General features: G+C 40.3%; 1 protein-coding gene across 7 annotated transcripts in view; it reads left to right on the forward strand.

Annotated features, from left to right (window-relative positions):
* HMGCLL1 (3-hydroxymethyl-3-methylglutaryl-CoA lyase like 1) overlaps positions 360–15,754 on the forward strand; it is a 78,569-nt gene continuing 63,174 nt past the window's right edge. For 2 of the 7 annotated variants that reach the window (XM_021391719.1, XM_021391724.1), the window contains exon 1: positions 2,072–2,355. In XM_021391719.1, coding sequence (XP_021247394.1) covers positions 2,251–2,355 — 105 coding nt within the window. In that variant the 5' untranslated portion in view covers positions 2,072–2,250. Of the gene's footprint in view, positions 2,035–2,071; positions 2,356–2,417; positions 2,562–13,648; positions 13,786–15,754 lie in introns of those variants that run through there. The other 5 variants (XM_021391723.1, XM_021391721.1, XM_021391722.1 and 2 more) reach the window with 5 other exon arrangements.

Genomic DNA, 15,754 nt, shown 5'->3' on the forward strand with positions numbered 1-15,754 from the left:
ACTAAGTAACAGCATCAGCATGATTATGTCTGCCAAAAGGTACACTCAGAGCTGCTTCTATTTTGCCTTGTTCCACACAACTCGTCCAGGAATAGCAATTTGGTGTAGCTCTAAAGCTTTTAGCTCAGTGCTTTTTCAATAGATAAATCATCATTATCCTAAGAACCAACAAGTTTCAGATGAATATTGTGCTCATACAAATATGTCTCTTGATTTTAAGGCAGCTGTTTACATATAATTAGAAGCACTAGTTGAAATATTCAGTGCTAAATTGCCAAGAACGAAAAAAAATATGTTTTCAGGGAGAACGAGAGATGCAAAAGAAAACAAAAACAACAAACTATGAAAACCTGTTTATTTGGGGTTATATTTCAAAGTATCATCATTATGTTTTCCTTCTCTGCTCAACGCTACTGGGATTTCAGTTAAAAATGCTCCTTTTCACCTTAGTTGGTGGCACTCTGAGTCTTAAAGCAGATGTGTGTCACAAAATGTTGACAGAGGACTTAGTGTGGAAGAGAACCTTGAAGCTTCGAGCCCCAGAAACACAGCATTCAAATCTGGCACGATGTTTTTCTGGTTATAACAACAGTGACACAGAAACAGGCTTATAATGAGTCTTACCATGAAACTAATTTCAGATGCATTTGTAAGAAAAATTATTAAAGGGAATAAAAGGTTTGACTTCAGTGTTGGAGTAACTGGAGAAGAGTCTAGGTCAAGTAGGCAGGAGAGGTACACTGTATACACAGGGATACTCTGCCTTTCTCACATAATTGCATTTTTCAGCCATTTCCAATTCACTAAGAAACACATAGTGCAAAACAAAAAATATATACATCAATGCAGTGTTTTTCTCTACACATACACCACATCATAAATCAACAGCCTGTCACAGGGACACAAAAGAACAAGGCCTGCTTTATGATCAGCATTTGTGTATCTTATCCCCAGTTTTACAGGTAGCAGGACTCGAGAGTCTGCATGTAGTAGGTAATTTGTGGAATCTCGAACAGTAAACATATAAGAATTTTGAAGACAAACACTTGTCCGGTAAAAGAAAGGACGTGAACTGCCTCAGATTTCAGTCAGCAGAGAATCACCTCTGCAGTTTCCTGTGGGCAGGTTTGAAATTGCAGAGATGCCCAAGACTGGCATTTTATAAGATACTCTAAAACCATATTTTACATATTTTATTTCTATAGAGCTGTCATGAACCTCAGAGAACAAACATTTCCCAGACCTTCAAACATGTTCCAGCATTGTTTTACAGGGTCTGGATAGACAGAAGAGCAAGCCTGAAATACAAGTGACTGCCTTGATAGCCTCATGCCTATCAGCATAGGGCTGAAGTGGGGACTTGGCTGTAAACTTGCTAATCTTCTGTAGAAAACGAGGGAAAGGCGAGTGAAATTATGAACTCGCTGATACACCAGAACAGGAATTATCCAGAAAGCATAAGGTGTTTCACTTGAGAGAAGCCTGGAAAATTGGCCGACACTGAGTGCTGAAGGGAGATGACAAAATATAACCTGCTTCTTTTGAGAAAGCTGTTAAATGTGAGCAATGTGCCGTTTGCTGTAAGTTTCCACAGCCCAACTGCAAAGTGGACATGCTGACAAGCACAGAAAGGCCTTCGTCAAAGATGTGCTACCACCTGAACTACCAACCGGGAAAGGTTTTATCCGGAATCACCGGCACAGCCCCAGGATCTCCAAGCAGGCCGGCTCGGTGGCGGTCCTGTCTCTTTCCCTTGGCCCTCTCCTTCCCCTCCAGCCTTCTGCATAAGTACGCAGAGCACAGGCTGGCTCCATTCCCCCAGGATATGTGTGCTTGCCGGCACCCTGCGGCAGGGCGGTTATCTGTCCCACGTTCGTGCCTCCCGCCCGGTAGAGCTGTTGTCCCCGTGTCCCCTCGGAGCTCCCTGCACGGCCTCCCGCAATGGCAGGCAGCTGTGGAGCCGGCCAAGCCGCCGCCCAACGCGGGCGGGCAGCGGCCGGGCTGCGCAGCGGCCGGGACGGCGCGGAGGGGCAGGTGAGGAGCGGGCAGCGGCGGCCGCCGGCGGTTAGGCTGAGGCGCGGTTGCCGCAGCAAACTGTAGGCGGCGGGGGTGCCGGCACGGCGGACTCCCGCCCTCCGCCAATCGCAGGCGCTGCCGGGGCCGGGCTGCAGTCAGTGGCTGCGGCAGGAGGGGGGCCGCGGCGGCCGGGAAGCTGCGCTGACCTTGCGGCTGGCCGCCCGCCGCCCCACCATGGGTACCGTGCCGTCGGCGCTGAAGCACTGCATCAGCTATCAGCACCTCCTCAAGGAGCAGCTGTGGATCGGGGAGCCGACCGCGCCTCCGCGCCCGGGGCAGGTACCGCCCCGCGCCGCGGGAGGTGGAGGGGTGGTCTGGGGCCGGCCCTGCTCGGCGCCGCCGCCGCCAGGGGGAGGACGGGTCGCGGTGGCCGCCATGTGCCGCCGGGCGGGGGTCCGCGCCTCGGCCCGCACTCACCTGCGGCACCGCTGCGCTCTGCCTGCGTCCGGCCTCCGACTGTCTGCACACCGTGCTGGCCCTCTTTGGTCAGTACTGCAGTATTGTTCATTTGCCTGAGGGTATGAAGGCCCTACAGAGGGATCTGGACAGTCTGGATCGATGAGATGAAGCCAGCTGTATGAGCTCCAGTAAGACCAAGTGTCGGATCCTGCACTGTGGTCACAGCAACCCCAGGCAGTGCTACAGGTTTGGGGCAGAGCGACTGGAAAGGTGTACGGAGGAAAAGGATCTGGTGGTGTTGGTTGACAGCTGACGGAATGTGAGCCTGCAGTATGCCCAGGAGGCCAAGATGGCCAGTGGCATCCTGGCTTACATCAGAAACAGTGCTGCCAGCAGGAGTTGGTGAGGCTGCACCTAGAGTGCTGTGTTCAGTTTGAGCCCCTCACTACAAGAAAGACATCAAGGCCGTGGTGCCTGTTCCTAGAGGGCAGTGAAGCTGTGCGGGGTCTGGAGCACAAGTCTTGTAGGGAGCAGCTGAGGGAGCTGGAGTTATTTAGTCTGGAGAAGAGGAAGTTCACCTTATCACTCTCTACAGCTGCCTGAAAGGAGGTTATGGTGAGGTGAGGGTTGGCCTTTTCTCCCAGGTTACAGTGATAGGGTAAGAGGTAATGGCCTCAGACTGCATCAGGGGAGGTTCAGGTTGGTTATTAGGAAAAATTTCTTCTCAGAAAGGGCTGTGAGGCACTGGAACAGGCTGCCCAGGGGTCACAGTTCCTGGAAGTGTTCAAGAAACTGGTAGATGTGGCACTGAGGGACACAGTTAGTGGGCATGGGTTGTCAGTTGGACTAAATGATCTTATAGGTCTTTTCCAACCTTAATGATTTTGTGAACATGGCAGGTTTTAAACCATACAGGTGGACATCTTCTTAGTCGATCCGGGGTCAGGGATGAAGCATTGTTACAAAAGAGTTCCACTCGTGCATCTCCCACTTTCACCCTTCTATTATAATTAACAGTGTGAAAAGTGAGGTAGTTTGAAAATTGTGGGATGACAAAAATCTCGACAAGCCACAGTATCATCTTTGCTTGCCGGAGTTCACATTTCTCAAACTCAAGTTCTGGGCCTCTTGCAGAGCTGTCCATGGAGCTGCCCGCAGTTCGGGACCATGTCGGTGCCAGGCCTACTCTTGGTGGTGCTGCTGGCACCTGTGGAACTGTCGTACCCTCCTGTAGTGTGCTGTGCTCTTACTAGCCATGGGCTTGTCATGGAGCCCACCAACATGTTGGTCAGTTGGAATATTTGAACATTTACTTCAGCATTACCTCCCTGTGGTTTTGTTGGATGATTTTAGTAATTTTCTTCACCTTACATGAATGTTTAAATTTCCATTTTTTCTCGCATGGGTGCTCAAACAACATGTAAAAATTTTCTTTGTGCTTGACTGCATTCTGTAACTATCACATTCAAGAAAAAATATGTTGTTCTTTATATGATAGAGAGACCATTGATGGCTGTAAAAAATGATGTTTTTCTTTTGCCCAGTGTATGCAAGACAAGTTCATAATCACAGTGATGTTGAGTACACCAAGAAATGAATTCAGAGAAGAGGAAGATGGAAGAACAATTTCTGAGAAATAAGTTTGTTCTTTTATGTCAAATGAAAATACAGAGTTGATTTTCTTGCTTAAATTTTTCTGGAGTTTTTCAGTGTTTTTCTTTAAACACGAAATATGTATAAATTTGGTTACATACTCTTCTGACTAGTTTCTAAAGATCCAGTTTAAATTACCTGGAGCAGTATCTGAAGCAAAGTAATAGAGTGAATAGTGGGATTTCTTAGTCTTCTTATTTTACTTTTTCATTTTTTCATTTAGATAGTAATTTTATTATATTTTTACAAATGTGTTTGACTTTAAAACGTAAGGTTGCTTGGAGATCAAAGTCATCGAAAAGGAGAAGTGAAAAGAAAGAAGTAGCTAGGCTAATGGGTAGATAGAAACTAGTATTTACTGGTATCTGTTGATAAATTTTTCACTCATACTTAAAATATTCTGTATTGCCCAGATAAGCTCTCACACGCCTGGCCTACCCCATAGGATCCACATTCCGACTGAAGTATCTTCACCTTACTCCTTTCTTAATCTTGTTTGCTTCAGAAAGAAATACTATCCTGGTTCTGATTCATTCTCTTAGTGTTACCTCATTGTGAACTTCAGGTTTACCAATAGGAGTGATAGTTGTTGACATTGAGATCACTTTTAAGCAATGCACATGCCTTAGTTCACGTATACACAGACTTCAGGAGTAATGTTGATACACTGCTATGTGAGAATTTGTTAAACATGAGTTTGCATCAGAGCTGCAGGAAGGTGGTAGCAGTGAATTTTGTTGCAGTATTAAGGAGATTTCTGCAGTGGAGATGACCGCTACTGATGGTGACTCATGGAAATGGAATGGAATTTTTAATGTATTTTTTGTAGTTAGAAGTGACTGAATAAGAGAAGAACCTTGGAATTCTGATGGATCATGGGAGGGCTGTGAGCTCCAATGTATAGCTCTTCAAAAATAAAATGAAATCCTATGGTATATCAGATAAGGGATTTGCAATCAAACAAAGAAATGTTAGTGCAATTGCAAAAGACTCCAAAGCTTGTTCAGTTTTGATTAGTCATGTTGAAGAAGTTGAATTCCAGCTGGAACAGTTTAGGTCTTGCATCAGTGGAATGGTCAGGAAAATGGAGGAATGAAATGTAAAATGATTTTAGTTTGTTAGATAGCTGTTGTTAAGACCTGGGGAATGGGCAGGCAGAGAGGGAAGAGGGAAGAGCTTAAAATATTAAATGTGGAGTAGAAGTTTAAGGATCAAGTGCTGATATTCCGTAATAGCTTTCAAATCAAAATTACAGGGATGAATAACCTATATCAATTAGTTTTAGAAATCAAGTTAGATGATGCAGTGTCCAAAGTAGCAAAAGTGAATGGATTCTTAAGATAGTTTAAAGCTTATATAATAAGGGCTGTAGAAATAAACATTTAAGTGATTCTTAAAACGTAGGCAGTTCCAAATTCACTTTTTTGATTATGTCACATGACTTAGAGTACTTTGGAAAAAAAATGAGTTTACCAAGTTAGAATGTCTACTTCAGAGTGAATATTCTTCTACTTTAAGTCAGTGCATGCTGCTCTACTGCAAGAAGGTAGTGGCTCAACACAACTAGGTAATAAGCATCTTTCTCTGTGACAGCTGTATTTTAATGAGCTGCTGAGTAGATGTACTGGAAGGTGTGGCATATTATATTAGTATCTATCTGCTCTGTTGAGAGCTGCTTATATCTATTACATGCAGAACTGAAATGATTAAAAAATAACGCTCTGGTCTCTTGTTCTGCTGGATGAGGCTGTGACTATAGGAGACGCAAATCTAAATAATGCTGTTGTATACAATGTTATCTTGTCTAATTTCTGGCACAGATTTAGGATTCTGTGTTAGATGCAATATGCTGAGTTATTAACTGATTGATATGTTATCATTGCAAATCACGGCATACGTTAATGTTAGTTATATAACTACAGATGAATTCAAAACATGTATAAATTTGTATAATAACAAACCAAAGCTCAGGTCCTCTAATTTAGACAGCTAACATCTGTTCTAGTGCCTAGGTCACAATGATTTATATGTTATATGCCTAATTATTTTTGATGACCCAGACCTAAAATGCACAGCCTTAAGATTCCCTCATCTACTCACTGCCTGACTCTCTTGAAGCAGGAGACACATAGAAGAAAGACAGGGATCTTCTAGAGAGACTCCAGTGGAGGGCCATGAAGGTGACAAGGGGCGTGGAGTATCTCCTTTATGAGGAAGGCTGAGAGCCCTCGGTCTGTTCAGCATGGAGAAGTCCAAGCAGGGATCTTGTCAATGTTTATAAATATCTCATGGATAAGAGCCAAGTGGATGGAGCCAGGCTCTTCTCGGTGGTGCCCACTGACAGAACAAAGGGCAGTGGCCACAAATGGGAACCCGGGAAGTTCCATCTGAAAATGAGAAAGATCTTCCTTACTGTGAGAGCAGCAGAGCGCTGGAGCAGGCTGCCCAGAGAGGTTGTGGAGTCTCCTTTTCTGGAGATGTTCAAGACCGGCCTGGACGCTTTGCTGAGTAACCTGCTGTTGGGAAGCTGCCTTGGCAGGGGGGTTGGACTGGCTGATCTCCAGAGGTCCCTTCCAACCTCTGTGATCTGTAATAACGTAATTGTCTTACTTCTGCTGTTTTAATTTAGTAGTTCAGATTTTGCAGTATACTATCATTTTTTAACGATATGCTAGAAACCTCTCAAATTTATTTTTAAAGTAATTCAAGAAAAATGATGAAAACTGACAAGTTTATCTGTTTTTGTCTTTACCACTTGTTGTGTCCAACAGTTGATTCTTGATTGAAATTACACCATAAAAATTGAGATGTCTGATATTATGCTTCCTGGGAAGAAAATGTATATCTGTTATATTTGAATTTTTCGGCTGCACTTCAGAGTGACTGATTTGAGACATACTACATTTCATGTTCTTTTTATCTTCATGTAATTATATATTCCAGTAACAAATGCGCATTGCATACTCTTCTTAAATTACTAGGCTATTTTAATTTTTTATTTAACATATTTAAGAGTTATAAAAACTTTCTGATATTGCAAATACATTATGGCAATTACAATGTACAACAAGTACATCATAATTTAAATTCAGTTTGTTTTGTTATGCTGAAAGTTGCATACTAAGTCTATTTTTATGGGAGGAAAGAGAAGCTAGAGGGCCTGAACTTTATATTGTGGCATTCGTGTTTCCTAAGTTTTAGAAGAATGACATTAGGAGGGCCACTAAGATGATCAGAGGGCTGGAGCACCTCTCCTATGAAGAAAGGTTGAGGGAACTGGGCTTGTTTAGCTTGGAGAAGAGAAGGCTCCAGGGAGATCTCATTGTGGCCTTCCAATACTTGAAGGGAGCGTGTAAACAGGAGGGGGTACAACTGTTTACATGGGTGAACAGTGACAGGACAAGGGGGAATGGTTTTAAACTAAGACAGGGGAGGTTTGGGTTAGGTGTTAGGAGAAAGTTTTTCACTGAGAGGGTGGTGATGCACTGGAACAGGTTGGCCAAGGAGGTTATGGATGCCCCATCCCTGGAGGTATTCAAGGCCAGGCTGGACGTGGCTCTGGGCAGCCTGGTCTAGTGGCTGGCAACCCTGCACACTAGATGAAACTAGATGATCTTTGAAGTCCTTTTCAACCCAGGCCATTCTATGATTCTATGATACTTAAAGATGCTAATGAACTCAGTACAGAGAAAGTATATTAATTTCAGGGGACAAAGATCTGGCATCCTTTTTTTTCCTCTCTCTCTTTGTGCCTTGGCCACCATCTTTACCTCATTCTGTGTTTTTATTTGGAACCTTAAAGGTTCCGAATAAAAAAAAAAAAGACTAAACATTTTCTTTCATGTAGTTTAAATAATCCACTGCTAGGAGACTGAAATTCATGATTTCCAGCCCTGCATATTCCTCCACATGCAGAGGCCTAGTCAGTACAGAATACATCCCGAGAATGAGACTGTCCTAGTTCGTTCAGATTTCCACACATTTCCAAGTGTTATTTATTTACTTGATAAGACAGGAAGCTTACAATGTTATTCAACCAATATTTATAATCAGAAGAATAAAGTGGGAAGGATTACTAAAAATAAAGAACAATTTAAATTGTTAACTCTTAAGTTTATATCAGCATGCTGTATCATTTCTTGATGACTTTGGGGATGGTAAATGACATTTGACACATGCTGATACTGAAGGTAGCAAATAAAGCACAAAACACACTCCCACTAGATTTAACAGCAGTAGAGAGAGTTCGGCGTCAAACTCCTTCCAAAATTTTCTTTTAAGTCAAGAGGAATTTCCCCTTCAGAAGATCAGTAGACTCATCTCAGTTTTTTTCAGCCAGATATTCTTCATGCTGTGGTATAGAGGCTCAAGAACTTTGCTGGATAAAATGCTGAAGAGTGGAAAGTCTGAAAAGGCCAAGTAGTGTTCTAAAGGTGCCAAACAGAATGTCAGAAGCTAAAATTTGGATAATAAAGTGTAGGTTTGACACAAGTGAAGCCAATGACTTTTTTTTTTATGCTATTGGATTGTGAATAATGGAAAGATAACAGAAACTTTTTAGTTGATACAGATTTATGCTATATTGGGATTATTATGTGGGTTTAGAACTTCGTAATGCAGCTGGATATGTTGTAAAGGATTTTACAGATCTTGCTCTGCAAATTTGGGAATTAAAAAAATACACAGGAAATTTCTACTCAGGCCCAACATCTGTTTTTTGGTGAGATCCTGTTTTTGACTTGTCCCACCTCCACCTCCTTCAAAGACTGCATATGGGCAGGGATGTTCATTTCCTCTCTTGCCAGCTCAAGGAGAGAGATTAATTTCAGACACCCCATGTGTCAAATCATCATTCAAAAATTCATATGTCTTGAGATCATTCCTCTTAATTCATTTTCTAGTTGCCTTGGCTAGGGATGAAGATAAGTGACTTGTCTAAGATGAACTAGACTCACATTTAATTCCTACCGAAATCAATAGAGCTTTTATTATTAGTTCAGGTTTTAATTTTAATGGTGGTTCAATTCACAGTTTGTGGATCTTCTAGATTTGGAGTTGCTGTATTTTGAGTAAGGAAATCTCACAGCCTGCCTTACCAAACTAGCAGTTAGTCAGATGTAGAAGTCAAAAAGGTAGAATGCTGGGTAGTTAAAATGAAGTTACATTTATTTACTCTGTTTTAATCCTTTTTCTTTTTTTTTAATGTAGTTGTTTTGGAGGAAGAAGGTAGCTCTCGTTTTTGCAGAATCTGGGATGAAAGATTCGCTTGTGTATGAATATGTGTGTTTGAATTTCGGTTTCTGTGTGGTGAGAAACTGTTGCAGTGTAGGTACAATCCAGAGATAAAGCTGAAATGAGTTCTTGTCACCTTCTGCTCTTTCACAGCGTAAATATTCGAGGTATTTAACCAAGGCGATGATTCCCTGAAATTTTAGGAATTGAAGGTTACTGAAATCCTTTGATGTGTCAAATGTGGAAGGAGTTATGTTAAAAGAAGCTGTGGGGGACTTCAGCAAAGTAGTTCTTTAATACTTCAGGCTGTGTTGAATTCTCTTGTATTGTTCAACTCCCTCATTCCTTTAACAAAGATGGCCTATTTTCTTTAACATGCTTTTTTTCCCCCAAAATATATATTTAAAAAGATACATGAAGTATGAAGAAGAAAATGTGTGTTAAAGATGGTGCGTGCTATTGTGAACTTGCTGGGGAATGTGTGCTACAACATGTGCCAGCGCCCACCGTAATGCGCGTGTGGACCTTGATGTGCTCATAGTGCCATCAAGGACCATGCACCCGGTTGTTTGTGAGAAGTAAGGCTCCTCAATTAACCGATCCTCAGAAAATACTGGAACAGAAAGATGTGAATTTGAAGAATGTGAAAGAAAAGCTGTCAGACACAAATTTATAGGGAAAGGTTCCCTTTGGCTGTCTAACCCATCCATTTTCTATCACGTGGAAGAACTCAGCAGGCTATTGAAGCTCTCAGAAAACTTGCTTTATTGGCTGATTTGGAATTTCTGAGATAAGAGCATGTAATACGAAGCCTGTAACTCCGTGATCAAAATCAGGCTTTCCAACTGTGCTAAATACCAGTAAAGCTAATTCAGCATTTTAGCTTTTCAGCAAAAGGGAAATATTTTATTGCTGCTGTATTAGTGGTTTACACATGCATAGACCTCATGGGACGGAAATGTCAAAATTGTGCGCAAACTTTAAAACTGAGTAGTGGAGCGGAGATAAAAGGTTTCTTTTCAGTTTTGTAATGTGTTGGTAGGGACATGGGATGTAATGAATGAAGAGTTTATTAAACAGGAGATTATGAATCAGATATGGACTTTATTTTTCTGACTTTCTGGCATTTTAATCTATCTCTCGCTCCAAAGGAGTCAGAAAACTGATGAATGCATGACAGACATTTCAGGAAAAACCTTAAGGAGTTAGTTTTAAGGTTTCTTTTTATCATAAGATATTTGAGTTGGAAGTAATCAACTTTCCAGACTTTCAGTGGGTTAGATGTAACGATTGGCAGTGAAGATTTTGATCATTGTTTGGGACAAAATCTGAATGTGAAACAGAAGCTGGAGGTGATAGGGGTATGTTATACTTTCTGTCATAGTGTTGCTGTACCTGGTACCGTTTTTAGATAATTCCTTTGTAAAACAGAGATTTATTTTTTGGTTTGATACAAATGAATGAAACTTAATCCAGTTGTTATATTCCATTCAAATGTATTATTTGGTTTAAGTATACTTAAGAGTGCTTCTCAGCAGCTTTTAAGAAAAAAATAGATTTATTACATGCAAAAACTGCTAACAGTATGTTGGTAAAAAACTGTACTGGATAGATATTCCTTCTTTGTTTGGCTTTTTTTTTTTTTTTTTTTGTCCACAGATGTTAGCTGTTTTCTATGGGAATAAAGGTGTTAGTTTATGAGTTTCTTGGAAAGAAAAAAAAAGTTTAAAGGCTTTGAATGCATGAGATGTGGACTGAAGCGCCAGAGGACATTGGTGGAATGTTAGGTGAAACCCACAGGGAAATAATTGAACAGCAGCATCTGGAATGGAACTGTATGTGGCTTTAGGGTTTACTTTTAATGCAAGTAGTTAAGATGAGATTAAATATAGGTGTTAGTATGTGAGAAATGGAGGAGCAAGCTAAGTGATGAAGGTATATCGTGTGGAACACTGGGATTAGGATAAAGATTGAACTGAATCCATAACTGATCACAGCTGAATTTTTAAAAGCTTGGAAACATAATTTGAGTTGAATTATGTGTTGGCTCCATAAACAGCAAAACATTATATGAGGAATATATTGGGAAAGAGAAGAGAAAGGATAGGGAAGCTGCTTGGACCTGCTGTTTCTGACTTTGCCTGTATGGTATGGAGATGGCTTAGTTTAGCTTCTAAGCCAGCTGGCTGTTGGCTGTATGGAGAGTAATCTACTGGTGATTGAGAATTATCACATCTTCCTGTCTTCTTTTTAGTTTTAGATCCTGATACGGTTGCTTAAGCATAGCTGACTGGTACTGTTTGAGATGGTCCAAGGTAACTGAGGCATCTCAGAGAGTTGGCCAGTACCAAACAGGATTTATGGGAGACCTGTGTAGTGGTAGCCGGAAGTCAAGTGGGATGCATTTCAAAAAATATTTGCAATTAACTATCGAAATTGTGCCCATATTACTTAGTTGAGTTGTGTCATATGCTTTTGGCCATTTCTGACGGTGCTGAGAAATGAGTTGACTCAGTTGGCCATGCTCCGTTGATGTCATCTAAGATGCTCTATCATGTCTTGAGCTCCGTCTCCTCAAAAAAGCCACAGATCCCTGTGTCCTACATTTTGTCTTTCAGGAACCTTAAGACAGTATATGTGAAGGTACAAGTTGACTTTACAGAGCAAACCTGTAGACAGCAGTGCAGAGTGTCGATACATTCTTGTTCACATATCTTAAATTCCAATTCAGTTACACCTCTAAGTTCACATGAAGACATTTTGGGCTTAGTGGTATTGCTCATTTGCCATTTAAACCCTAATTATTATCTATCATCAGAGTTTAGTACAGTCCTTTGATAGTAAAAAGACAGGACAGCTAATAATTATACTTTTAGATATTATTTACATATTTGACACTTAGTTAAATCTGACCCACTGGTTTTATTTTCAATTCTACAGCAGCACATACTTTTCTTTCATATGTTGTACATCTTAATTTCTAGAATATTAAGGCTGAAAGAAGTCTTACTAAATTTGTGAAGTCAAGACATGGAAGCAATAATACATCAGGAAATCTCATGATTAATTTTGGCATGACAACTTTTATTCTTCCAGGGGAGTTTGAAGTGATATGATTCCATTCTATTTTTCTCTTTGTCATGATTTCTCCAGTACGAGTCATTTTCTTCTGCCTTTTCCACTTCGCTATTTACATGTTTGCATGATTAGAATATGTTAAAATCTTAGACATTGCTGTCTATTTATACTGCATACCATACATTGGAAATTTAACCAGTTTGTCAGAAGCCTCAAATACACTTAACATATCTTTACAGTGGCATATCATTCTGTTTGCTTTGAAGTAAGCTTATAAAAACTGATACAAAAATTAATTTGTTTATTTAAAAGTAAGGCAGCACACTTGTCTTTTTCTGAATTTTAAATAAGGAAAATTTTCAGTAGTTTTAATTGTTATTTAATTGTTAAATGGTCAGAAATTGATATTCTTTAAATATGATCAATTAAATATGACATTTTACCAATTCCGTTGTGAAAAGTGGAACATTCTTATAACATTGAGAATGTTGCAGCGTTCAAGATAGCATAATTTCCTTCCTGCTATTGGAAAATTATTATGGTAACATATGTTTTTTACATTTATTTATGTTACATTTATTAATTTATGTTGTTTACATATGTTAGTCTTCTAAGGAGCTTCATAGATTTCAGATTCTCCTGGAGTGCAAGTTGCCAACTGTGGCTAAATAAATAATTATTAAACTACTGTCATTTTTATCAGTGTCTTTTGGGGAGAGCTATGGAAAAAGCAGTGGTGGGCCAGCTGTACTTGAGCTCAACATTTCCTTGATTAGGTATTGGCTTTGGACACAGGAGGTGATTTTGATGACATTAATAATTGAGGAGAGTTTATTTGCTTCAAGCTTTTTACTTGAATGCTCAAGGATCTATGCATAACTCACTTTTATTGACAATGAGGTATTCAAATAGCATATCTGATAGGGTGGATGGACTGCCTTGTCAGTGTATTCGTTTTTTGTAAAGGGCAAATTACTTTCACATGTTGGTCTTGTAAGGATGATCATGCCTCTGCTTTTTCAGTGTGTGTGGAAAAATACCACTGTTTCTGCGTTCTAGAATTCTGTCTTCAGCCTTGCCTGTAAAACACCATACACACCATAATACTATTACCATAAATAATAGTAAAGGAAAGTGTGGGAGGTTTTGGCTCCAGTGTCATCAGTATGCTGTTGATCACAGTTCTCTGTATCCTTTTCATCCAACCCAGATGGCAGAGTATAATTGCTTTTCCAGACTTTGACCAAGATAGAGAAATGGATGAAAGTGAGTTGGCTGCGAATCAACTTGGTTAATGGAGAAACGCTGCTTGTTAGCCAAGGGAAGCATTTAGGAAAACAGAAAATGGTAATGTATACACCGTGTCCTGAAAATACATTTTTAGTTTGTGCTGAAGTGACCAGCAGTGCTGGGATCTTACTAACAATAAGCCTATAGTACTGTTCGTTATTAATGATTCCATTGTAACACAAGTCTAACTGTGGTCATCTGTACTCTGCTACTGCCTGATTCTAGTAATACATTCCCTTCGTCATTATTTTGCAAGTTTTACAAAGTTGTCTGTGACTGCAGAACATCTGTCTGCTTTTAGGTTGCATGAACTGTTGTTAGCTGTGATTGACACTTGTATGCAAACCTCTGTGATAACACATGCTCTCCATTTGTAGAAAATAGCAACATTTTTTTCTTTTAGAAAATGGCAATTCAAGTTGTCCATGATGATTCAGAGTTCAGACTCATCTAGGAGACTGTTACTTGATAGACTCAGTTTAACTTTTTTGTTGTGTCATATTACTTTATGTCATATACGTGCACGAATGAGAAGGAATATCTTTGTTTTTGCTGACTTGGAATGGTCTATGGACTTGGTTTTATTTTTTCTCAGTATCTTTCTTGTGATAGTACTTGCTCATTTCAGAGCATCCAACATCATGGCATGGAATAGGGTGTGATTTGCAGTTGCTGTTAGAACTAGCTGCTACTACTGCTGGACATAGAATCATAGAATTAGCTAGGTTGGAAAAGACCTACAAGATCATCCAGTCCAACCATCCACCTACCACCAGTAACCCACTAAACCATGTCTCTCAACGCTATATCTAAATTGAGTCTGGAATTCCTGACATTTCATATCCTCAAGGCTGTCAGAGCAGCAGTTTGGGTAGCCAGCATCTCCCTGTAGAATTTTCTGATCCAGCGGAGCTTGCATTCAGAAAATTTTAAGACATAATCACCAGAACCAGTGTGCCTCTCTGCTGACATTTTGTCAATGGTTGTCCTTGGCATTATAGCTATAACATAGCAAAGACGACCACAATTTAAAATGAGTAATTTTAGGCAGTTAAAGTGTTCACATTTCTTACCTTTGTTTACTAAAGGGAAAGTCTTCCAGGGGTCTGTAACTATCTTCTCATCACAATCATTTTTATACATATGTTCCAGTATACTTTCCCTGGCTTTGCTTAAATTTCTTCAGAAATCAAAATATATGACGAAAAATAAGGTTCTAGAACAAGAAAATATGTAAATTGGTAATAAATTTAGAATTTTTATATGCCTATATTTTCTCTAAATATTTATTTCTAATATTTGAAATAATACTAGTAATTGTATTGTAGGGAATAAGGATATTTAAGTGTGTTTCTCCATAAATGTTCATATTCTGAATAGATACAGGGCCATGAAGATGATCAGAGGGCTAGAGCACCTCCCATATAAGGACAGACTGAGAGAGCTGGGGCTCTTCAGCCTGGAGAAGAGAAGGCTCTGGGGGGACCTTATTGCAGCCTTCCAGTAGCTGAAGGGGGCCTACAGGAAGGCTGGGGAGGGACTTTTCATAAGGGCATGTAGTGACAGGATGAGGGGAGATGGCTTTAAGCTGGAAAAGGGTAGATTTAGACTAGAAATTAGGAAGAAATTCTTTAATGTGAGAGTGGTGAGACACTGGAACAGGTTGCCCAGCAAGACTGGGGATACCCCTTCCCTGGGGCTGGATGGGGCTTTGAGCAACCTGTTCTAGAGGAAGGTGTCCTGGCTTATAGCAGGAGGGTTGGAATTAGATGATCTAAAAGGTCCCTTTCATCCTAAACCATTCTGTGATTCTATGAATAGGTAGTCGTATTAGGTTTTGCACTCTTAATTGCTTTTCTTAATTTTCTCTCCAGCATAGCTCTTACTGTTTACCTGAGACACAACCACCAGTTAAATTGTGTTCTGTCATTTCACTGTACCTGTGCTTTGTGCTGTTTTGGGAGTTGGAAGGAATATATGAAGAGTTAGAAAGCAGGGACTTCATCAGAACTGAAGCCAAAGAATA

Source organism: Numida meleagris, chromosome 3, assembly GCF_002078875.1.
Source record: "Numida meleagris isolate 19003 breed g44 Domestic line chromosome 3, NumMel1.0, whole genome shotgun sequence".
Taxonomy (NCBI): Eukaryota; Metazoa; Chordata; class Aves; order Galliformes; family Numididae; genus Numida; species Numida meleagris.